This window comes from Silene latifolia, chromosome 6 (genome assembly GCF_048544455.1).
Source record: "Silene latifolia isolate original U9 population chromosome 6, ASM4854445v1, whole genome shotgun sequence".
NCBI lineage: Eukaryota > Viridiplantae > Streptophyta > Magnoliopsida > Caryophyllales > Caryophyllaceae > Silene > Silene latifolia.
In genome coordinates, this window is record NC_133531.1 from 86,169,473 (window position 1) to 86,195,794 (window position 26,322).

A 26,322-nucleotide genomic window follows, 5' to 3' on the forward strand; every position below is an offset into this window, starting at 1 on the left:
TATGAGAAATTTGGAGTCCTTGACTGCCTGTCATCCTACAATGCTATCCTGGGCAGACCCTGGATTCACAATGTCAAGGCCGTACCATCAACCTATCACCAGTGCATCAAGATACCAACAGACTGGGCATAGCCACAATCAAAGGGGATCACAAGACAGCCCAGGAATGCTGCACAACAGACTTGAAGCCTTCCAAGGCAGGTAAGTCCCTGGCATAGCAATTACAGTACCCTTTCAGGAGCACTTATGTGGCACCTCCCAGAATGGAAACAGATCAGGTAATCCTAGACCCTGAGTACCCTGACAGGTATGTTTTGATAGGATCGACGCACGGATAGTGTCGAGCCCTGGACTGGTAAAATTCCTTAAAAATAAATCATCTTGGTTTGCTTGGTCACATTTTGACATGACTGAAATTAGCGCTGATATAATTACTCATAAGCTCAATGTTGACCCATCTTTTAAGCCTGTATAGCAGAAAAGGCGCAAATTTGCAGCTGAAAGAAATACCATAATAAACGAGGAAGTAGAGAAACTCTTGGATATGAGGATGATCAGGGAAGTAATGTACCCTGAGTGGCTGGCTAACGTAGTTGTTGTGCAGAAAAAGAATGGGAAGTGGAGAGTCTGTTTAGACTACACTGACCTGAACAAAGCCTGTCCTAAAGATCCATTCCCCCCGCCTCATATCGATGCCATGGTAGACGCCACAAAGAGCCACGAAATGCCGACATTCATGGATGCTTCCGGTGGATTCAATCAAATAAAGATGCACCTTTCGACCAGAGAGTCGCATTCATTACGAGGCATCGAGGCATATCAGTGACATCTTGTCATGCCTTTCGGCTGAAGAATGCGGGGCAACGATACCAGCGCCGGGTCAACATGATGTTTAAAGACCAGGATAGGTGACATCATGGAAGTATACATAGACGACATGGTGGTGAAATCCAAGAATGCGGAAGATCATGTGAAGCATTTAGAAATAGCATTTGAGATATTAGAAAAATACAACATGAAGTGAACCCGCAAAATGCCACTTTGGAGTCTCTCTGCAGGCAAATTTCTTGGATATATGGTCAAAAAGAGAGGCATAGAAGCTAGCCCTGAAGCAGGATAAAGGCTATCCCGGAACTACGGTCACCCAAGTCTGTTAAGGATATCCAAAAATTGACAGCCAGTAGGATAGCTGCCCTGAACCGTTTCATATCAAGATCCTTTGAGAGATGCAAAACATTCTATAACCTCCTCAGGAAAAATAAACAATTCCGGTGGGAGATGAGCATGAGACAACTTTTCAGGATCTAAAATCCTATTTATCATCTCCCACTTCATCGGCTAAGCGAGAAAAGGGAGAGCCTTTGTCGATATACCTATACATCACATCGACACAAAGATCATGTCAGTGATCTGGTGAAAGAACACGACGGTCACAAGCAACATCCATCTACTATGTAAGTAAAAGCCTGCTAGATCTTTGAGTTGAGGTATGGACTACTTGAAAAATATGTCTTAGCTTTAATTATGTCATGTACTAAATTGCGACCCTATTTTGAAAGTCACCCCATTATAGTCGGGACCAATCTGCCCATAAAATCTGTCCTGCGTAAACCTGAACTTTCAGGCAGGATGGCCAAATGGTCAGTACAGATTAGAACATACGACATCTCCTTTGAACCGGGCGCGATCAAATCGCAGGCCCTAGCAGACTTTTTGTGGCTGACTTTAGCCCTAACCTGGAACCAGGCCTGATAAAAGAGGTCAACCAACTAGAAAATAAAACCCCAGACCAAGAATGGACCCTATTCATAGATGGGTCATCCAACGCCAGGGGAATCGGGTTAGGGTTAGTACTTAAATCACCACAGGGAGACGTGATAGCTCAGGCTATAAGCTGTAAGTTCAAAGCTACCAACAATGAAGCAGAATATGAAACTCTTATAGCAGGCTTAAAGGTATGTCTAGACCTCGGTGTTCAAACCCTAAAGGTAAAAACTGATTCACTCTTAATTGTTAATCAAATAAAGGGAATTTATACGGCTAAGGATGCAAAAATGATTTCGTATTTAGAATATGCAAAAAACCTTACCGCTAAATTTGCTTTATTTGACATAGATCAAATATCAAGAGACCCGAATACCCAGGCTGATGCTCTGGCCAGCCTAGGTTCAAATTTCACCCCCACTGTTTTCGACAAAATACCCATTGTGCACTTATTAGAGCCAGCCATCAGCAAACCTGAACAGGTCAGTCCTGTCAATCAGGACAATAATTCTTGGACTAAACCCTATTATGACTGGTTTCTCCGAGGAATACTGCCTCAGGGCAAACATGAGGCAAGGGCTTTTAAAATTAGAGCCTCAACTTATGCTATCATCAATAACACTCTGTTCAAGAGATCGCAGGCTGGACCCTACCTGAGATGTTTGGAGCCTGACGAAGCCAAACTAGTACTTCAAGAAATACACGATGGACACTGTGGCAACCACAAAGGAGGAAAGAGCCTGGCAAGCAAAGTTCTCAGGACAGGTTACTACTGGCCCACACTGAGGGCTGACTGTCTGGAATACTCTTCAAAATGCGAAGCCTGCCAAATTTATGTACCAATCATAAATCAACCATCTGAACTCCTCCATTCTTTTTCCGCGCCCTGGCCATTCATAAAGTGGGGCATGGATATTGTGGGAAAACTGCCCGTAGCTCCAGGACAAAAAGTATTCATGTTAGCTATGACTGATTACTTCTCCAAATGGATTGAGGCGACTCTTTCGTGCAAGTAATCGAAAAAGAAGTAATATCCTTCATCAGGACAAACATCATTTGCGAGATATGGTGTCCCATCGAAATAGTATGCGATAACGGAACTCAATTCGTGGGGAAAAGGACCCAAGCATTTTGCCAAGAATGGAATATCAACTTGGTAACATCAACCCTTGGATATCCAAAAGCTAATGGCCAGGTTGAATCTAGCAATAAGGTAGTCATAAGTCGCCTAAAAAGAAGCTAAAAAAGAAGACGAGGCGGATGGGTCAAGAACTTCCATTAGTACTATGGGCGAGACAGGACAACTCCAAAATCGCAACAGGCCAAACACCTTACTCCCTGGTGTATGGTTGTGAAGTCGTCATTCCGCGGAAATGCAGTACAAAGCATCCGGATGCAACCTGAACAACGTTGAAGCAAACAAAGACGATGCAAGACAACTTGGTGGTCTGACGGAAGAATTAAGAGACGCCAAAATCGGGATGGCATCATATCAACAAGCGATCGCCAGGACTTACAATAAAAACGTCGGTCGGGTCTTTAAAGAAGGAGACCTTGTCCACGCAAAGTATTCCCAAATAAAAAAGAAAAATCGGCAGCAAACTGGCTCCCACATGGGAAGGCCCTTACTTAATTGATTCAATTGTTGGACAAGGAGCATACAGGCTCCAAACGCTAGAAGGGGAAATGATCCCAAGATCCTGGAATGTAACTCATTTAAAATTATTCCATATGTAAAAGATCAGGCTACAATCAGGTATAAATTCAATCACTACTCAACCTAACGTGCTATGTGATGAACTACATGTTTTACATGCCTTGTCTGTATTTTATATCTGTTCAACTAACCTATCTATTTACTTTTTGAATCCTGAACAATTATACATGATAAAAGATTATATGCATAAATATTCAGGATTGAGGGCTACTCTACTATACATTCCTGAAACAAAAATTTTGTACTTAATCGTGCTCGACGAGTTGGTAATCGCCACAGATGATGATAAAGAGTCGGGACCAATCAGGCATGAAATAATTGTCGACTGACTAGGTTTTCGCCACGGACACAATGGCCCGGACGCGACGAAAGACAGGTGTAAGGGTGTTCTCTCCCAAACACTTAGTCTAAAATGCCCTCTTGACAAACCGAATACCAAGCCCTCCGGCCCAGGGGGGACATAAGCCCTCCTGACAGGCCGGTTTTCCCACCCCTTCAACCATTATAGCAAAAAACTATACTTGGTTGAATTACTCATGAATAACAAAATAAAACGAAAATAATGTGCAAGTTATTCAAACAGAATGTTTGACAGGCCCAACAGGATGAAACTCACAAAGGAATATCAAAAGTAGAATAAGCCAAAAGAAGGCCGTCATGCCTATATTAATAAAAACCTTTACCCCCTGGGGCAAAGGTGCCAAAATAGCAGCCGCCCTGGCCTTGACAGGCTCCGACATAGCAGCCGCCCTTCCTTTGATATAGAAGTAGAGGGAAGCATCATCCAGCTTGAACTCCAAGTCATCCCTCTCTTGGGTGAGCTCCTCATTTCTGTCCAAGGCCTCCTGCAACAGCCGCTTGCTCGAAACTGCCTCAGTCTTAGCAGCATCCCTCTCAGCCTGCACCCTTGTCAAGTCAGCAGCTTTAGCAGCCAGGTCAGCTCGTGCAAAATCCAGCTCAGACTTTAGCCTATCATAATCTGATCTCATCAGATCAATTCTGGCTACCAAAGAAGTAGCCTGATAGGCATTATGGAGACAGGTCGCAGCACCCTGATCAAAAACAAAGAGAAAAGTATGAGTAACTTACCCTAATAATAGAAAACTACCAAAACAAAACACACATAGAAATTGTTCCAACCTACCTCCCTTACGGCAGCCAAGGCACCAGCCAAGAGGCTGACTGAATGATCCATCAAGCAACCGCCGAGTAGCGAGTCTCAACAGGGTCAAGGGTGAGCATGACATCTGATTTAGAAGCAGCGTAGTCCCTGATCTTCACCCTAGCAGCCTCCATATTGTCCACCCTGGCTCTCACTTCTCTGACCGGGGCATAAACATCAACATCTTCAATTTTCCTTTTTTGAGCTGCTGAACTTGTTTCAGTAGGGGCAGCAGGTACAGCAGTGACTTTGGCAGATCAGACTGTTCAGTCAAGTCAATAACAGGCTCAACATCCCCGCTTCCCTGGGAACCTTCCTCCTTGATCTTAGCCAGCCTCGCTGAAAGGTCAGCCATACCAAACCTGGCAAGGCGAATAGATGACCTGGTGGCTGCAACACGAAATACTATATTAGCAATATAAACCAAACATTATCAGGAAACTAAAGTAAAAAGAAAAGAGAGACTAAGATAGACTTACTGCCTGAGGTAGTAGCACTAGCAACCCCTGAAGGTTTAGCCGCCCTGGCAGACCATCACCTTCAAACAAACGAGGAAGGTGACCAACCCACAACAGAGAGGCAGGACCTCTCCAAAGGAGGAATAGCGAGGAAAGCGAAACATTGGGAGTGGGATACTCGGTTTTCATAACCAGTCATCAACTCGCACACATAAGAGGTATGACTTATTATAATTTTCATTTTATTTTTCACTAACAAATAAAACATGCAGGACAAAGAAAGAAACCAAAAGACTCACCAAAGAACGCAGCCTCATGATTTAAATACGCCAAGTCGGGACCCACTGAATTGGTCCGACAAACATGTACCAAGCAGACAGCCTTTATCAAGGCCGCTGTCCAAATTACTCGGAGAAGAGGAGTAGTAGACGCCCGACCTTAAAACTTATACGGCCAGGATTGTTTGTTTTAACAGCATAACAAGTCTTCAAGTCGTCAAGAGAAAAAAGAAATAATGTTGATTTTTACAGAGATTCTCAATGGAACATACAACCTTCCACACCATTGGCATTGAATGATAAGATGGAACACCGATCTCCTTAATAACATCAACCATAAGAGGAGAAAAAGGAAGCTTACACCGCCTGAAAGCCCGATCATGAATACTGAGAACCAACCAGGACAAGCCCAGTCAGCCCGATGGGAGAATTCTCGGGATCCAGGACAAGATCGCAGGATGATCCCCTTATCCTTCAAAATCTTCTCAAACTCAGGCTTCAAACGGTTTGCGGGAGACTCGATCCTCATTTAAAGCCTTCGAGGCTTGAATTGAAAATCACCATGGAATATTGAGATCATCTCCAATGGAGAATCACTCGGCTTATTGATTGTGGGAGATGGAGCGGCGAAGAAGTAGGCAAAGTTTGAAGAAGTTTCCTGGATTCGAGGAGAAGGAGTTGCAAAGAACCGCCGCCCTGGTAGACTTCTTCTTTGCGACCATTATTGAAAGATTGTGAAGAATTGATTAAAGATTGAAGAAGTTGGAAATTAAGAGAACTGAAGAGAAAGATTATTAAAGAGAGAAAATGAGAAGAAATTGCTTTGGTGAGTTCAACTTAATGAAGCACGCAGGTATTTATAATGAAGAAGATTAGGGTTTGTTATGCAAAGGAAGTGGATAATCATTAAGGAAGTCGCAGCAAAATATCACACGCGCATCAATCGCAGTAAAATAGCCGTTCAGTGAAACCGACTAGGCAAAACTTAACCATTGGGTAATCTTCCTAAAAATAAAGTTATCTCCTCATTTTTCGTCGTGGCACATCGCAAATAAGGAGATAAGGGGCAATTGTTAGGCCTGGAAATCTGCAGACCTTCCCGATCAAGATCTCATCTAAGCCTTTGTCAGGTGTCAGTGGTGCCAGGCTATCGGGGCACATGAAGATAGGCGCCAGGCTAGGGAGAGGACAACGGTCAAAATATCAGGACGATATTAGACCATATACGCGTGTTATAAAGGAATTATATACGCAACATTAAAGTATGAAGATCTCGCAGTAAATGCAGTAATCAAGGGGGGAATAATTAGTCATTATTACAGGCAATAATGGAGAATAATCCGTATTTAATATCATATCAAGCAGCCGTTCAAGATGGAAGCCTATATAAGGAACACTTTGGAGATATTGGAGACATCTCATTCACGCACAAGAAGAAGCATACGCATTACATAGAGAAATATAAAACATTGTTATTGTCATACAATTATTCTCCCAAATTACATAGTGAAATCCTCTCCTGGCTTGGTGCCCGTGGTTTTTCCCATTCAAGGGTTTTCCACGTACAAAATTACTTGTCTTATTATTGTTGTTGTTATTTCATTTACAGCTTATTATTGTACCCTGACGACCTGACCAATAAACTATCTAGAGCTAGTTAACCTTACACAACTCTACCCTGACCTGATTTCGCCTTGCGCAAAATCCACACAAAACAGACGGCAATTAAAACCGTCATTTCAAAACATAATAGTGAAAATTCAAATTCACTATTCCTTCAAATGTCAACGGCGGCAACATAAACCATCACTTCAAAAAAACATAATAGTGAAATTCAAATTCACTATTTCTTCAAATGTTAACGGCGGCAACATAAACCGTCCCTTCAAAAACAAATAGTGAAAATTCAAATTCACTATTCCTTCAAATATCGACGGCGGCAACATAAACCGTCACTTCAAAAACAATAATAGTGAAATTCAAAATTCACTATTTCCACGGTGGCATCAAGAGTCCGCTATTTCAAAACAAGCCCATCCAACGCGGCTATTCTCACGGTCGATCAACCGACCCCACCATGGCTGACGAGCCTTACAACGCACCGCGGCTGGTGAGACCTCCTCATATACGCACCATGGCTGGCGAGCCTTACAACGCACCACGGCTGGCGAGCCCTCCTCATGTACGCACCATGGCTTGCGAGCCTTACTACGCACCGCGGCTGGCGAGCCCTCCTCATGTACGCACCATGGCTGGCGAGCCTTACAACGCACCGCGGCTGGCGAGCCCTCCTCATATACGCAGCATGGCTGGCGAGCCTTAAAACGCATCGTGGCTGGCGAGCCCTCCTCATATACGCACCGCGGTTGGCGAGCCCTCCTCATATACGCATCATGGCTTGCGAGCCTTACAACGCACCGCGGCTGGCGAGCCCTCCTCATATACACACCATGGCTGGTGAGCCTTACAACGCATCGCGGCTGGCGAGTCCTCCTCATGTACGCACCATGGTTGGCGAGCCTTACAACGCACCGCGGCGGGCGAGCCCCTTCATGTCCGCAGCACAGCTGGCGAGCCTTTGTCCGCAAGCAAGATACAACCCAAGGACGTATCCCGAAGATGCCTCGAGTGCGACTCGTTATCAAGCTCGCGAGCCTTTGTCCGCAAACACGCGAGGACATATCCGAAGATGCCTCAGGTATGACTCCTTCTTATGGCTGGCGAGCCTTTGTACGTAGTCTAACGGACTTTAAACGACCCGCACGGATAGTCGACAGACTCTAAACTGTTCCCGACGACAGGTCCTTGGCTCGTACCCTCGCGTCGCATTGGCGTCGCCCTTCCCGATGGCCGGTCCTTGGCCCGAATCCTTTCGAGCCGCCTTGACGTCGCTTGGGTCTCCAGGTTGAAATCTTCGATTGACCTCGAGGCTCTACTTTGACTTTCGTCCTGTCCAAGCCCCAGTTAAAGTGGGGGCTTTGTAGATACCCATTATCTGCTGAGACTCCAACAAACACCCGATGATTATCGGACTACAACATGCTTTGGAATCGCGGCGTTTGATCGACAGTTTGTGTACAACTTTACGTCGGAAAACTTAAAACAATTTCGAAAATAAACATTTCAACGTACCTAGAGTGTTTAATGCATGACTACGGGGTCGCAATGACACTCACTAGAGTCAAAATCGACACCGGACCAAAAACCGACTCAAAATTCAAATCCCGACTCCAACAACGAGTCAAACCGAGTCAAACACAAAAGACAAAACCATTCAAATGCTTCCATGTTAATATTTCCCGGGATCATGCATGGTCAAGTACCAAACATGTGCATACAAATCCTAGGATAGAACAAATCATGATTGCATTTGTGTGAAAGCGACAAGACACCTCGAAGACGTGCGCCTCTTTGAGCAGCCCAGGTGGCCACGTCGCTCAAAACTCACACAACCATTCATTTTCCTATAAATACCCCTCAAATGAAACCATTTGAAGGTTACGCGAGTGTCCGCCCCCTCTTTTCTCCCTTAAAATGTAACACCCCCATACTCCAAGTGCCTTACCAAGACCACTCAGGTATAAGGATGCCACCATCTCGGTTACCCGAGGCATGATATTCATAAGACAATAACGAAACAACTTTAAAAGTAAATAAAGTTTAAAGTGATTACATAGCAATACCAAACTGATAAAAAGAAATACAAGATCCTCAGACGGTCTACTGCTAAAACTATCAAAGCTATAAAACATCGTCGACACAAACGGCGGAAGACTTCTAAGCGCCACGTGATGACTCATCCGGCTATCCCATACGCATCACATCATACCCGCTCAATAATCGCTCACCACCCCGAATGGATCACCACAGTTTTTAAAACTATTAAACGGGGTCAGTACTAATCACACAACTCAATATATATCAACAATAAGATAAACAGACAGCTTAACCGTCACACACACAACCACACCAATTCCAACAATCTCAACCACCGACATTCCTTTGGACCACCGCCCGATGGGGACCGCTGAGCCGCACCCACCAAATCCCCGCTCCTCATAATGAGCGATAACCCTGTCCATTAATGTGCACATCCCCTCCCGTGGCGGGTTCCACAGAGGGCGAAACTAGGGCGTGAAGCCACTCCCGCAAGTGACCCCACTCAGCCGAGGCCACGCCTCGCGAACCATAGACAACGATCACAACCACAATCACAATACAATTACTATATCAAACAACCAAACACAACACATCAACCAATATCCCATTATGGGACTAATACTGAGTAGGAAATCCTACCTGGAACAGCAACACAATCAGACGGTCTCAACAGCTATATCACAAATCCTTTTCTACGAATCCTCCTCCTAACATATAATCACATAATTACTAACAATCACAAAACTAACACAAAACCCCCAATCCCAAAATTAGGGTTTAACGAAACTTGACGAAATACTATAAAATTGGTATGTAGATCTTACCCTCGACGCAAGGATCACAAAGGTATAAAGAACGATGGAATCCAGGCCTCTCAAGCTCCGGATTTGTCAACAACACGGATGAATGCGAAGAACGTAACTTGAATCTCCCTTTTAATGTTATTAGGTTTGTAAAAGTGTATTATGAAAGTGACGGAAAGATTTATATATTAATCCGTGTTATTAACAAAACCCGTCGAATTATCACTCGCTAACCGAGCTACTCGATCGAGTAGCTAAGGTACTCGATCGAGTGCCCCCTTACTCGATCGAGTACCCAACAGGTCAGAAACTATTTTAAAACGCAACTCACCCTTACTCGACAGAGTAAGGCCTACTCGATAGAGTACCCAAAGACTCATAAATACGGAGTATTACATAAAATTCTAGACTCGACTTCCTAAGTCATAATCCGACACGTGTTTACGACCTACCGATCATAAACACAAGCCTTACACATTGTTGGGTACCGTCATCGTGAATTAATTCACTTGACCGACCATTTCGACCACTACACCACCACTAAACTTAACAAAACACTCTTTTTACTTACTAAAACGGTTTTAAACCGAGTCTTTTCCTACCAAACGAGTTGATACACTTACGTCGGTTTCTCGCCATAAGCCAAGCATGTAAGTATGAGGGTGTAAAAATCCTTTTTTATCATGTCTTTACTTGTTTCATGACTATAACATGCTAAATCATGCATAACATGGCCTAAAATATGGGAAGAATGAGCCAAAACCGGACTTTTTGGTTGAGGCAGAGGCTACTTACGTAGCACGTAGGCTCGCGCCTAAAGCACCCTGCCCAGCCTTAAGTCCAATCCGTGTTTGGTCTCTTCTTTTCCTCTATTTTCATTTTCATATTTGTAATCGGTTTTTACCATTCCAAGTATTTTCAAACCATTTTCTACAAGTTTTAACCATAAAACATTTTTCACCCTTGGTTCTTAATACCATGACGGTTTAATCCGTGTTTCGGTGATAATATTTGGTTAATTACATTTAAAAGGTATTTTAAAACCTTTTATTTCATTTCTTTACATTTTGGAAGGTATTTTAAAGCCTTTCATCATTTCTTTACATTTTCAAAACAAATATATTAGTCACCAACACAAAGTCATCCTTGGTTCTACATACCATGTCGGATTTTAACCCGAGTACGATGATGAGTATCGATTAATTATATTCAAATGAACTTAAAACAATTAGTTCATATTCATTTTCAAAACTATTCATGTCAAGCTTACAAAGTCGAACCCGACATCGAATACCGTCAAAACAATGACGATTATTCAAGTCTCGTTCTTCAAATCAACACAAATACGGCCTAAACGGTCCTTTCAAACCAAAAAGGGTTCAAATACCCATCTTTCAACACGTTTTATAAACGTTTTTCAATGGTCAGAACACGTCATATACCGTTGACTGACCCGCGCCTAAACAGGCCACTTCTTTTCCTATTTTCAAACCAGGAGAGACCCCCTTACATCGCCAATAGGCTCGCACCTATTTTGGCTGCTTGATGCAGGGTCTGTCCCCCTTCCAGCATTGGTCTAGGACGATCCCGACTCCGGCTAACCCGGATATAGGAGGGATCAGACGACTAATTTGCTCATTCAAAAACCGTATTTGCAAAATGCCTTACTAAGACAAATGGATCACGTTATGCGCCATAAACCTAATTTGGTAAATGGATGTTTAATTTCCGTCTTGCATGCAAATCAACCGTAAATCCAACTCGACATCTTATACTTGATACTTGGATTAAATCAACCGACTTAGAAAGCTCTCACATGTTAGGTTTAAACTATTGGATGCGCATTCATGCATTTAAACCGTTTTATCAACTTTTGCATTCAACCAACCAAGATCGATCAAGAGAGGCGCTATCATGGCGGCGCATTGGTGTCCCGATTAAAGGGCTTCCCAATACGTACCTTCACCTCTTACTTAGAAACTTTGGATAGTGGACAACCTTATCCAGGGCGTACGAGAATCATTCTAGAGATAGGATGCTAAAGAGGGACGATTCCTTATCTTTAGTACCTATGTCAAACACTGCTTTGTGCTTTGTTTGACCGAGGTATAAAGTGGATTCGAACGGGTTCCAATCATCCCACAAATGCTTGGTGGCAACTCCGAACATCTCTAATCGTTTCGAGACCCTTGCCGAGACGAAACCGACCGATCTAAAACGATCCGGTCGAAAGCATATTCTTACGCCGTCGAGCGTGGCTTTCAAAAGACCGATGTACGTCCACATATCGACTGGGCGTGCAGGTGGGCCCACGTCTACAAATGGTCATATTTCTCAGACAAATCACTAACAGCTTACCATCTACCGTGCTTGTGTCTTCTTTAGTCATCTTCTTTGCACCAAGAGCAGCTGCCATTTTGACGACTTTACTCAGCATATCTGCTAAGCCACCATCTTGATTCGACACCGCTTCTCCTCCTTACATTTGTCTTCCCTCTCCTCGTCGCACATCGCCTTCCCCTCACCATTTGGCTTCCCCGTCCTTCTCATCACTCGTTTCAGTTTCCTCTGAAATGTCCTCTGATTCATCACTTTTTTCCCTTTCATCCCTTTCCAGTGGCTCTCTAACAGAAATACCACATTTCACCTTCTCTTTACCCTTCTGCATCGTCTGCTTCCCTTTTCTTTTATTCTCATCTACATATCCATGAATATTGGTATTATCAATTTTATCAACCAAAATAATTTCTTTAACAAAATGTGACATCAACTGACATTATTTCAACCTAAACACCAGTTACAAAACCAATTCTGACCTCGTTTTACCCATTTTAATTACATTAATGTCACCAGTCTTTACTAAATAAAACTGACTCCATTTAACAGAATGGTACTTCACCTGACATTATTGCAACCTAAACAACAGTTACAAAACCAGATCTGCTAATGTCACCATTCTTTAGTAATTAAAAATCAACATTTTCTGTTAACTCCATTGATCACATCTACTCATGCATGCATGGTTAATCAACAACATTGAACAATAAAGACCATTTTTTTTACCTAATCGACCTGCTGACATTGAACAATAAACAACATTCAACAAATGCAATAATATCATACCTTCCATATTTTTCTTCGGGGGTGTTCTTCTCGCCATTTGTTTCTTGCCCATCGAAGTTCAAATGTTGAAGAGATGAAGCTGATGACGGAGATGTCGAAGCTTAAAGACTGCTAAAATGGCGACTGAAATGGAAAAAGGACAATTATTGTAGATGATAGAGAAAGAGTGATAAAAAATATAAAAATGGATGTGAGAGTGATGGGAGAGGGTGAGGTATAATAATATCCCTGACACCAGACGAAATATTGGGTACTCCCCAATTTTTTTCTATTTTTTTGTTTGCTTTCCCAAGACTTTAATATATTAATAATAGGCAGACATGTCCCACTAGTATCCATATTACTCAATATGGTATTGATTTGGCCCGTCTTCACCTTGTGACGGATATACTCCGTCACAAGGGAGACTAATTGTTTATTTATTACTCCTTCCTCTTTGTTTACCTATTCCATTTATGGGGTCTCATTTTATTGTTTACATTTTTATATTGAAAATATTTTGAGGGTAATTTGATCATCTACATAATCTCTTCTGTCAAATTTTACATTGATTTGTATCAATTGGATTTTTTCACGTCATTTTTTTTGTCTAAAATACTTGTAAAGTAAATTTAGTTGATTTTTTTTGTGTAAAAAATTTACGTATTGGGACCTTAACTCAAAACTCTATTATGAACTCATTGCTTAGACCCGCGACCTATTACCTGTATCCTGTGATTTAGACTTGTGACCCGTGGCTTGTAATATATCTCTAGTATCAGTAGTATTATGTTAGTTAATTATATATGTAATATAACTTTAACAATGTAGTAGAAATATCATAAATAGGAGTATTATATTAGCTAACTATATTTGTAATATATCTTTGATGATGTATAAAAAAGCATTATTATAGAATTTAATGATATATGGTAATTGTATTCATTAAACTCGTGCAAACTACTCTGGTCAATTTTTTTTATTTTTGATTATATAATAATGGATTTTTTAACGTGTACCTTTGTAATTCTAAATAAAGTAAAAAAAAAATCAAAAATTTCTTTACTAAATGTTTTATAAATAATTTAATACTTACATTTATCATGATTTTCTTTACTTAGACAAACCGATGTAATAATAAATCTAATGCCAACTTCATATTTGAAGGATGTTCTTTGCTTTTAATGCAAAATCATTCCCGTTGCTTGTGAATCATGAGTTTTTAATGAGACTATTCAACATAGGCCAAATATCACACATAAGATAAGATACAAATAAAATGCAATGAAATTTGTAAAATTTTATCGCATTTATAAAAGTGAGTGTTATTTAACCCGTTTTATACTGTCATTCTTTAAAACGAATATAATCATCTTAAGAAAAATCAACTATAAATAAAAGAGTTTTTTTATCATGTACCCAATATACACATGATAAGTTGGAAATTGAAAAGACAAACCGTACAACTTGCACAAATTTAAGACTAGGGTAAAAGATAAAAAAAAAAATGTGTACTCCTAGATAAAAAAAAGGGCAGCCCATATAGTCAGCTTATAACTTCTCACTACCCTTTCCGGCTTTCTCCACTTGCCCACTTAAAAATTAAAATTAGAAGAAAGTGCATTTGCCGAGACGGCATAGATGATGGCGTGACCTCAGAGAATTTTCAGTCACTATCTCTGCAACATTACGCGATTCTCCACCATTTCCACACGCATGTAAACTTCTTCCTCTATCTTCCTCTATCTTCCTCCTTTGTCTTATGTTTTTTGTGCTTTTCTAAACTTCTGTTTTACCTCTGATTGTTATGGAATTTTATGTTTTTTTTTTCATATATTTTGTCGAGTATGAGTCCTGCATTTTCCTTAGTCGTCTTACATTGTTTGCAGACCAATAATTTACATTATATTTTTAGCGAATTTTCTGTTCTGGATTTCTGCTGTTTTTCTTATTGATGATTTTACATTCAGAATATTACATTTATGTTGATGAATTTCTTAATTTCGGTTGTAATTTGGAAATTGCTGCGTTACTTTTTGTTTTGTGTTCCTATTTTCTTATTAATTCCTGGTCTCACTCATTTGTTTACCTTTTTGTTCTTTCCGAAGGTATTTTAATCAAAGATAAACAAATGAGTAGGACGGAAAGAGAGTATATATGTGTGTAGTTTTCTTGAGTGAATGTTCTTATATTACCAATTATTTCCAATCTATTGCATTTTCATGAACAATCCTTAAATAAATAGAATCCTGCATCATTGCATAAATTATTGGAATTTTGCTTTCTGTTTTTTCTCTTTTAAGTTAAAATGATAGTTCAAGTTTGATTAGCTTTTTTTTCTTTTCTGGACTTGGGTCTTTTATTGTTTGCTGAAGCATTACGACAATGGTAGATGGACATAAAAATCACAATTGATGCAGAAGAGGGCGAGATGAAAAATCGAAAAGAGGGCAATGTAAAAACTGAATGTGTGGCAAAAGGAAGCTACCATATGGCAGATGATGCAGAAACAACCCCATACCAAAAGAACCACTCTCTACTCTAAGAAATCCACCAAACTCCATTTCCATCAAACTGTTTGGAAAGTGGAAATATAAATTCACGATTCCCCTATTCAAGGAGGTGCATTAGTGTAAAATCTTTCAAAATTTGATTTTTTGAGGACATAAATTTGTCTTACTATTCAGGATACGTATTCTTTTTGCTCGGTTGTTACATATAGCAGTCAATATAGGTGTACATATAGTTAAAGATTTATAGAAACTTCTTTATATACATGTCATTGAGCGTTTATGCTTATAATTTAGCAGTTGAATCAAAATTATCACTACGAATTAACAAGGTAAGAACTGACACTTAATGACAAGTATATGGATATATCAGTAACTAAATCTAACCACTAAAACAAATCGGTGCTTGTATCTCAAATTGCTAGACAATTCTATGCTCTCGAAAGTTCAGTTTATGTAACATAGAATTATTCTCGCGCACTTCCTTGAGCAAGGTCATCACAGTTGAAGCCTTCAACTTCCCAAAGAGTTTGGTGGGCCTCTTGGGGTGAATATTAAATTTGGTGGATTTCTTATAGTGGAGAGGAATTCTTGTGGTTTCTGAGACTTGTTTATGGGCATCCTCTGTCATGCTAGCTTCCTTTGCCAAGCCTTCCCTTTTCAACTCCTCATTTTCATATTTTGTAAGGAGAAAAATTCTAATGAAAATATGATAATAATAGGTAGCACTTGGTAGTGAGATGGTTTTGAGTTAGATCTGCTGAGTATTTCTTTCTCAATGGAGATGTAATGCCTTCTTAATAGAGAAGACAACGCCTGGCAATCACAGTATAATTGATGGCAAATCACAGCATCCCACAGGCTTCATTGCTATCCTTTGTATAGTACATTACTGTTTACCCACCAAAGGCTTTGTATATGATTTTATAGCGTGGTTTATAACTTTATATGATATATAGATGTAATCGTCTATGATATTTGAAATGTAGACAAGTCACATAGGCTGATGAAACAATTCGATCTGTATCAGGTAAATGTTACTGGACAATAGAATTAAGTTGACCAAACACCTTCATTATAGTTCAAAACCACCAAACAAGTGGGAAATTGCGGTGGATTGGTGGTAGCAAGAGTCACTAGCTTTGTCATTTACCTTGATTATCTCTTAGCTTTCGGAACATGGATTGCATTTTTTTGCTTTAGAGTGTTCTTTTTTAAGTTCCCTTTCAAATCCATTATGTGGATGGATTTCATAGCTTTGCCGTTTTCCTTAATTTTTGTTGCTTTTTATCATGCATTTACAATGATTTTATTTTTCTTGTCAGAGTATGAGTCTCAATTTCTACATCTTTTTTATTTTATTACTAACCTCCACTCCACTTTGATCTTCCCACTTTATTAAAATACTCCTCACATATTATATTAGAAAAGTGGAAAAATCAAAGTGGAAGGGAGTTTAGTATTATTTTTTAGGGGTGTGGTTGGGGCTTGACATACCACAGGATCACTAGTTCTCAGGTGGTGGATTTTGAGATTGGCAAAATGAAAGAAAAGGGGGTTGTGTCAGAAAAAGAGTTTCTTATCTAGGATGATTTCTTCAAATTGTCTCTCTTTAATCTCATTTACCATTTTGATGTCCCTAACCTTGAAGGAACGTTTAGAACCAACCTCTCGATTTTGTGAACTCAGGTGCCTCTTGGCTTTATTCCTTATTTTTACCTTTTCAGTTGTCCACTGTGAATCTGGGTTTAGTATGATATTTCCCGCTATAAAATTTTATGACCATCTTTTAGACGAGTCAAGACAAGGTTATTTATCACACTGCTTCACAGTTTCAGCCTACTACAGCAAGATTGTCTGCTTACTTTCTGTTCCGCGTATTGTTTATCATTTGCTCTTTCAATTCACTGACTTGAGCTTAATGTTGTTTGGCTTACAGAATGGGTAATCGGAAGAGAACGCTGAACTCTACTCCAAGTCTATTTAGAAATTTGGATAAGGCTGATCTAGGCGGTGTCATATTTGGCTGCAACGATAAAACCATTAACGAATGTCTCTCTAAGCAGCTTTTTGGTGTGTCATTACTTTACTCGTCTATAGCTTTGAAGAATTATGCCTATTTATCTCTTTACCTACCAGGCTACCATTTAACTTTTCCTTTTTTAAATTCGTGTCTTAATCTTGCAATTTTATTCCCAAATGCTTTATGATCTTGTATCTGAAACGCCTTTCACTTGTATAAACTCCTTTTGATTATTTGATACTTACCTTTACAAGTAACATATCTTGGGCTGTACATTCTATTAAGACTGCTCTATTACTTTTGTTGACAGTTAATGTGTTATCCCTTGATCTCTTAACAGGTTTACCTTCTCAACACTTCACGTATGTAAAGAATATTGATCTTGGCTTGCCAATGTTTCTATTCAACTACTCGAAAAGGGCACTTCATGGAATTTATGAGGCTGCTAGTACTGGTCAGATGAATATTGATCCATATGGTTGGACTAGAGATGGTTCAGAGCGAACTGCATTTCCTGCTCAGGTACTGTAGGTTTGCTAGCTGTTTAATATTAACCATTTCATTTGCTGCAGACTGACGTGTAATTAGGTTCAATGAAGCTTTCCACCCTCAGTTGTCATATTAATTGATACAGGTTCTTATACACACCCTGAAGAATTGCCGCCCTTTGCTAGAGAATCAGTTTTCACCAATAATTAAAGAAAATTACTATACTCCAAACCATTTCCGGTTTGAGCTAGATCATGTTCAAGCCAGCAAGTTGATCGCCTTGTTCTCAATGCAAGTGCTTGCACCATCTTCGTCTGTGATAAAAAATACAGGGAATCGGAAGATGTTAAATCCACGACAATTAAGATTGCTAAATGGAGAGAGTGATGGTACCATGTCATCTGATGCAATTGTTACTCCTAACTTTGATGATGATTCAAATGAGCATTTGATTCTTACAGACCCCTCTATATCTAATGGGGAAAAGCACCATTGCCTAAGCGATGATATGGAAGTAATTGGTAAGAATGACATGGAGCTGATATATGAAAAGTTACAAAAGTTGGCTGTGAATTTTAAACCGTTAGACTCTATTTCAGAAACCCAAGTTTATGAGCCTTTAAATGGCAATACGATGCATTTTGAGGCTGGTGGTTCACAAGAAAAACAAAGTGTTGAAGATGATAATGTCAAGGATAGCACTTTATTGCCACCAGATTATCAGTCCATTATAACTCAGGTTGTTAGACAAGATTTATCTGATGTCATGATTTGTACATACCTTATCACCACGAGTCTATATAGTTTGGCTCTTTGCTATTTTACAGTTGATGCTAGAAGTTCAAGAGCTGAAGGCATTTAAGAAAGAATCCATTGATAAGATGGGACAACTGGAGCAAAAGCTGGTAAATCACCCTCCTTTGTATTCTAATATGTCGTTTTCTTGCTCACTTATTGATATTCCTTTTGGTATCTCGCATTTATGGACAATTTCTTTTCTTTCTTGTACATGGTTCATTGTGATTTTCACAGGTCAAGTTAGAATCAGTTAATCTTTCACAAAGTTATGATGATGGGACGGTGGTGCATATGGAGTCGGGCAGTGACCAGCCACTGGACGCAGATGATTTTATATATTTAGCAGGAGGTCATGATGGGAAATCATGGCTGGCATCTCTAGAATCCTATTATCCATCAAAAGATATTATTAAACCTCTGTGCCCTATGCACTCAGTTCGCTCGTATGCTTCTGTGACGAGATTTAATGGTGAAATTTATGTAATTGGGGGTGGTCCTGGTGGACATGAGGATTTGTGGTATGATACAGGTAGGAGGTGTTTACCGATCCCTTTGTCTTTTCTTTCCTTTTTTTTTTTTTTTTTTTTAATTTTTTTTAATTTTTTTAATTTATTATGGGTCTCCAAACCAGTCTCTTTTTGTTAACCAACACAAGGGTAAGGTCTGTATTGTCATGTTAGTAGCTCTGAGAGCTGGCGCTGGGGTAATGTCTTAATGTTTTTTGATTTGTTATGTTAGTAGCTCTTGATATGGCTGTGTTTCTTTGCAGCTGAATGCTACAATCCTGTAAATAATGTTTGGACTTCACTCCCATGTTTGAGCAAGAAGAAGGGGAGCTTAGCTTCACTTACATTGCATGACAAAATATATGCATTGGGTGGTGGGAATGGAGTTGATTGCTTTTCTGATGTCGAAATGCTTGATCTCGATGTTGGGAGATGGATATGTGCTAGATCAATGTTGCAAAAGGTGAACTTGTTGAAACTGCACTTTCTCTTTTCAGTTGCCACTTGCCACCACTTAGGGGCTGTTTGGTTAGGGGTCTAAAGGAAAGGGAAAGGGAAACAAAGTTAATGATCCCTTTGTTTGTGTTTGTTTGACACAAACAAAGGAAATAGAATTCCCTCCCTTACCCCCAAATCCCTCTAACTCCTTACCCCTCAACTCCCAAGGGAATGGGATTCCATTACCTGAGGTGGACGTTGGCGGAGCACAATATGGAATAGAGAACGGCTGGACGGTGGAGCACAATATTGAAATTGAGGTGGACGTCGGCGATGGGGGCAGGGTCGCTGGTGACGTCGACCGACGAGGGTGGGGGTGTAGTCTTGGCTGTTTTTGATAGTTGTGGTTGAATTGAGTGGTGGTTGTAGTTTGTGTTATTTCCTTTGATGAACGGACCAAACAATTAGGAAAGTTGTGGTTAATCGCATTCCTTTCCACTTGTTTCCCTTTCCGATTGCCTTTCCCCTTCCCTTTCCCTAATGCGAACCAACCGGCCCCTTAGTATATTGAGGACAGTTTTTGAATTTGAACTCGCTGGCATCCTTTGATTTCTCAAGTAAATAACAATGTGTATATCTGTTCATACTTCATATTTATTAATTTTGTTGTCAAATTTATGCAAATTCATTTTTTGTGTAGAGGTTTGCTCTTGCCGCAGTTGAGCTTAACGGTGCTCTTTATGCTGCTGGTGGCTTTGACGGGAAAGATTACTTGAGGTAATGCCTTTATGGTTTTCCATTACTACCCCATTGATGTGTGCGGTGCGCCTCAACGGCTGCCTTATTGCATGGTGATGAAACATCTACAGGAGCTAATCTCTTCATAACCTGTGTTAGCTTCACTGGACTTAGATCCTGTGTTGTTTCTACTCCTTTTTGAGGTTATGCCCATGTCCGCCAGGAAGGATAGGAGTATGAAATCCTTATCTGACACTTCTGCTGAGATTAATAGCGAGGTTTGCATGGCAAAAGTGGAGAAATAGACCATTATATAATAGACTCCTGCCGAGTTAGGTTTTGTTCCCTTTTACTTTGGCTCTAAAAATAAGGAATGGGTAAAATTGTGATTGATTCACCATTCTACCCTCACCTTAAGTAATATACCACTCACCACCCACCAACCCCATAACCATTACATCCACGCATATCAGCCCCAACCCCAAGCCCCCAACCTAAGTCCCTCTCATGCCATCCCCAAACCTCCAACAACATCAACCTCGGCCCCAACCTCAAACGTTACCCCTGCCAACTAGCCCACCTCACCGACACCCCACCCACCCAAATTAGCACATCACCACCCACAGCCACTGTGTCACAACCCCAACTTAACCCACTACCTTCTCCACCCTCTCCCCGTCCTCGACGACCCCCTCCCCCGTCATTGCGGCCAGACATGGTGGTTTTCTTGAAGGGAAGGGCGTGTCAGTTTTGGTGGTTGTGGGCTGGTTTGGGTTGTGGATGGTGGAGAGAGGGTTTGATCGTCGTCTGGATTGTGTTGTGGATGGGGAATGGGTGAGGTTATTGGTGTTCATGTGATTAATTGAGTGGTAATGGCTGTTAGTAGTGAAAATGAAAGATGTATTTTAATCTTATTACATGTTAAAAACTTTACCACATGGAAATACGGAACAAAAGTCAACTCAACCCAATAAGGAACAAGGGAGCAAAATCCCAACTCAGAGGGACTATTTGATTTTAGCCTTTTTAAGCATATGCGTCAAACATATCTCTATTTCACGTTAAAACTCTACATATAAGATACTTCATTTTTTTTAACACCGTACCACTTGAAAATGACTATCTTTCTTAAGATAAGAAAAGCACTATACAAAAGTAGAGAGAAGATAAAGTAGGTCGACCACATGAATGTGAGAGAAATGAAATACCAAAAAAGAGTTGAGTAGAAGAAATCAAAGAAATTGACCAAGAAAAAGTAAGTGCAAGAAATCAATGAAAATGAGGAATAGTTTTTATATGTTTGTCTTGAAAGCATGTTCCGACACCCTGTACCTTTACCCTTATGTTAGGATAGAGTTTCCGTGTCTCGAAATTTTTGTCTCGGCGAGTCCAACTTGGAACTTGGATATGTACTCTTATTCGCCACCCCGTACACGAGCCTGATTAATATGTGATGAACTTCTTTTCAGTATTCTTTCATGCCTATTGTACTCGGCTTGCATTTCCTTATACAGATATGCTTATCCGACTTTCCCATGATAACTGATAAGTTTTGCAGTAGTGGAGTAGCCCTCAAGTTCATGGATTTAGCTTTTCTAATTTATTCTATTCAAAATTTCTCAAGCTCAACTTCTCAATTAGATAAAAAAAATCTGATAAAAGGATGCTTTAACATGCATTGAGGAAACTGCTCACTTGCAATAATTTTCGTTTTTTTTTGCACTAACTCTCCGGTGGGATCAAAAGCAAATGGGGTCTGTGCGTAAATTACAAATCTTCTCTTGTTGGTTTCTTTCCAGTGCCAGTTTTGATTATTCTTTGTTTTGTTGAAAATATTGTTAGTTCCGTTATTAAAAAAATGATCAATGGTGACAAGTAATTGTATCATTAATCATCAGCATAAACAATCTCCTTTATGCACCAACTGTATTGTAAGCCATCAAGCTGTACTCATAATCATTCAACTGTCCTATTAATTATCAACATAATAATATAACTAATAACAATGATATTTTTGTGAGCCTTTAGTTTCAAATTTTGAAGCGCCCCTCGTGTAGATGTATTGTTTCCCTGCTGGTTTCATCGTCATTCTGCAGTTATGATGTGTATTGTTAGGGTAGCTTTTACCAATGTTCTATGGTTTTTGGGAAAGATGTCTATAATCTTTTTGTCCATGTTCTTTGCTCTCCCACCTTTTATTACATGACATCAATATACATTGGTAAAAAGCATAGATAACATACATACTCAATTTAGCAATATCGATTGTTCAAATCAATTTTATAGCACATTGGATAAAACATTGATATGAAAAAACCTTCTAGAGAGAGTAACCTGATTGTGCAGAACTTTTTCCATGACACAAGGATGTGAAGAATTAAGTATTTAATATTTGGGAACTCAGTGCCTCGAAATTTTTGAAATTTTTAACAAGATAGAAGTTACTATCAAGACCTACCCATCAACATCAACAACATTGAGGTTAACCCAATGCCTCAAAGGCTCTCGCTAATTTCGAAACTTGTGCATGGGATAGAAGGCTAAGGAATAATCCAACAAATATGACTTATATTTCTGTTGGTGGAAAATAACAGCTTAAAATCTGAAAAACGCCAAAGGAAAATACATGAAATGGAAGCTAAGAAAAATACCTGACTTGCCACTTTTCATTTCAGTTCTGCTGAAAGATTTGACCCTAGAGAACATTCTTGGAGCAGACTTGGAAGCATGAATTCAAAGAGGGGATGTCATGCGATGGTTGTGCTCAATGAAAAACTGTAAGCAATTTTTTTTCTTATAATTTTAATTGATTGGATTTAGAACTTGTGACACGCTCTTGTTAATATTCCCTCTGTTTTTTTATGCATGAAGTGTTTTCGTTTTTTGAGACACTACTTTTTACAAAAATAATAGTTTAATTAAAAATAATAGTTATGTCATGAAAATATTAAATTTCTTACCATATGTTCTTTCATGAGTATACATTTCATAAATTTACTCCTGTATTTTGATAGATAATGAAAGAAAAGTGAGCGTCTTGAAATGTGCAAATGACTTGTATAAAAAAAAAATAGATGGTGGTTATTTTCGGCAAACTAGTTGTTAATGGCTTAATGCATATTCCCACTGTACCTGTCCTGGTTAATCTTAGTATTCGAAATATGTGAGGGAATTTTGAAAGTTAGACGAATAAACTGGGATGGGGGAGTATTCTTTTTTTTTTTTTTTTTTTTTTTTTTGTTAATATGTCGTTCTCTCATGTTCCCTTTAGTGTCCTCATAATATACTTTCTTACGGAATTATTTTCGATTAGAGTATGATGGTGTAATGTTTAAGATTATTGGTGATCTTTGTCGTTTATGCTGAGAATTGACTACCACCTCATTTGAGTTTATAATTTGAGTTTTCGATATTAACAAAATGAAAAGGAGTTTACTACTTTATAAAACCAAGTAATGTTGGAATGTAAGAAACTGACATGTGAGGAGTAGAGTTTTTGCTCGCTGTATAAGGCCTAGGGGTTCTCCTTCTGTTTCCAATTGGTTGTAGGAAAAATGGATTTTCCTTGGCTTGTGAAGCGGGTACTCTCTCTCTCCCCCTTCCCGTATGGCCAGGCCCATTTCGAATTCTATCTATGGGAAATTGCTAGTCTCTTTCCCTTGAATTCCTTCATCCAAACACATTTACTATGTTATCACTAACCTCTTAGAAAAGGGAAGAAGTCTAGTGAAGCCTGACAACAAACATGAATTTTGCTCGTCAGTTCTAGTCAATGGCTATTAAATGATTAAACCTGTCTGATAGGTATGCAGTTGGGGGTTTTGATGGAAGTGCAATGGTGGAAAGTGTTGAAGTATATGATCCTCGACTTGGGACGTGGATGATTGATGCACCAATGAATTATCAAAGGGGATACGCTGCCGCTGCAGTTCTAAACAACAACATATATGTGATTGGAGGATTGGATCACAGTCAGAACATTGTAGACAAGGTACTTTCTCCTTCTTGTAGTGGTGGAGTTTGAAATTAAAGGATATGAGGTCATTTTTATACAATAATTGTGATTTGTGTCTTTTTAATCTGGGTCTTTTAGGTTTAGATAAATTCAGGTAGGGAATAATTGGTAGTCTTGGACTCTTGGTACCTTCCTATATTTTTCATTTTTGGTGAATAGTTTACCTTTCTATATTGAGTAAAAAAAAAGCAGTGAGCTATACAATCTTTAGCTAAGTACTTTCTCTGTCCCAGTTAATTGCTTGCATTTTTTGTTCTTTGTAAGCGGTATTTTTATTAAAGGTCAAATGATTGCAATGGAGAGAGTAGTAGTTGAGAGAGAAGTCCAGAAATTGCTGGGCCCAAAACCCCTCTGGGGCACTAGCCTAAAGTTGGCGCTGCTGCTAGTTGATTGACTGACTCTCTTCTTGGCGAGATTTTTCATAACCATTTTTGCTATTCATGTACATCTTTAGTTGTGCATGTTAAAGCCCGGTGCTGTATGTTTATCTTAATTCTTAAGGGTTGTTCTTCCTACCGAGCTATGCGGGTAATTGAGCAACTAATCACTATGGCTTAACATATGGTGTGCTGACAGGTCGAACAGTACGAGGAGGGTTGTGGTTGGCAAGTGACAGGCCTCAAAGCTATCGGGAAAAGGTGTTTTGCTTCAGCTATAGTCTAATAGCTTCGTTACTGTGGCAGTGAAGCCTACATTTCGCCCTAGTTCTCCTGTAATTTTTGACTGTGACTAGAGAAGCGTACGACCTGCATCAGTAACGGACTTTGCATCATCAAATGTGGTAAGGTTTTCGACGAAATGAACGAATAGGTTTTGTGAGAGTATGACGAGAATATAGAGGTTAGAGGAGGAATGTACTTGTAATTTATTTACCTTTTAACATTAAAACTAGTCTAATTTTCCGTGAAATTGATGGGTTCGTTTATGACATGTGCCTTAAGTGAACTTAATGTCATTCATAATTTATATGCACCTATATAAGTGCTATAACAGATGAGGGTAGCTCATTATGATACGTTGCATACCCACCGTGTAACACGAACCCACAATTTACATCTAAAATGGATATAGTGGCATCATATACAATTCGCAATATTTTGCTACATAGAGGTCATTGTCATCATTAAAGCCTATGGTAGAATCGTACAATGGATTGGGATTTACATGGAAGTTACCCTCAATAAGATGGGATTTCCGAAGAAGTTTATTGGGTCAGTTCTAAGTTGTATTTAGACAATAACATATAAATTCTAATTAATGGTGATGGCACCAACCGACCGAAAAAAAAAAAAAAAACATCATATGGCACCCAACACAGTGGACAACAAATAAATTTATATCGACCATGATTAAAATACGTTGTTCTCTTTTATGGACAAACATGAATGGAACATTGATCGTTTAACTAATTGATTTATAAAAAAGGTCAAATGACCATATTGGTAAAAAAAGTAGCAAGTATGTGACATATTGGTAAAAAAAACTATACATGCGACAAATTGGTAAAAAAAGTGAAGTGCAAGTGCCAGATTGGTAAAAAAATGTATCGCAAGTAAATCCGCTTATTGTCGTTATTTTTTACACGCCTCAGTTTAATTACTAATGTGGAAACGGGTAGTTTTAGAATTTATTATGTGTTTAACAAGGAAATCACAAATACGATTGTTCATTATTATCACTATGGGAGATAACGACCTCACCGAACTCGACTCTACGCTTAAGAGTTGGGTGACTCGATATGACCCAATATCCCAAACCAGATAGGACTCGACCCGACTTTAGTCATGTCAAACACGACTGACCCGATTGCATTTTCTTTTGAGCATTTTCAAAGTTACCCCATTTGTAGTGAGGGTGCTTA

At 39.6% G+C, this 26,322-nt stretch overlaps 1 protein-coding gene across 3 annotated transcripts; it reads left to right on the forward strand.

Annotated features, from left to right (window-relative positions):
• Positions 1 to 14,519: 14,519 nt before the first annotated feature.
• Positions 14,520 to 25,386, forward strand: LOC141586966 (uncharacterized). Of its 3 annotated transcripts, none has more exons than XM_074408373.1 (12): positions 14,520 to 14,662; positions 17,394 to 17,527; positions 17,818 to 17,999; positions 18,112 to 18,487; positions 18,566 to 18,705; positions 18,794 to 18,871; positions 18,999 to 19,293; positions 19,534 to 19,733; positions 20,409 to 20,485; positions 23,122 to 23,223; positions 24,251 to 24,437; positions 25,038 to 25,386. In XM_074408373.1, the coding sequence occupies exons 2-12, from the start codon at positions 17,395 to 17,397 to the stop codon at positions 25,122 to 25,124; spliced, it is 1,857 nt and encodes a 618-aa protein (XP_074264474.1). In that variant the 5' UTR covers positions 14,520 to 14,662; position 17,394; the 3' UTR covers positions 25,125 to 25,386. The 3 variants fall into 3 exon arrangements, with proteins under 3 accessions (XP_074264474.1, XP_074264475.1, XP_074264473.1); XM_074408374.1 differs by lacking the exon at positions 14,520 to 14,662 and adding an exon at positions 16,315 to 16,333; XM_074408372.1 differs by lacking the exon at positions 14,520 to 14,662 and adding an exon at positions 17,023 to 17,143.
• The last annotated feature ends 936 nt before the right edge of the window (positions 25,387 to 26,322 follow it).

Coding starts and splice junctions, on each gene's coding strand:
- LOC141586966 (XM_074408372.1), top strand. CDS start 17,043: ATGATTTCTTCAAATTGTCTCTCTTTAATCTCATTTACCATTTTGATG. Junction 18,488..18,565: donor CGATGATATGGAAGTAATTG/GTAAGAATGACA, acceptor ACTCTATTTCAG/AAACCCAAGTTTATGAGCCT. Junction 24,438..25,037: donor GTCAGAACATTGTAGACAAG/GTACTTTCTCCT, acceptor GTGTGCTGACAG/GTCGAACAGTACGAGGAGGG.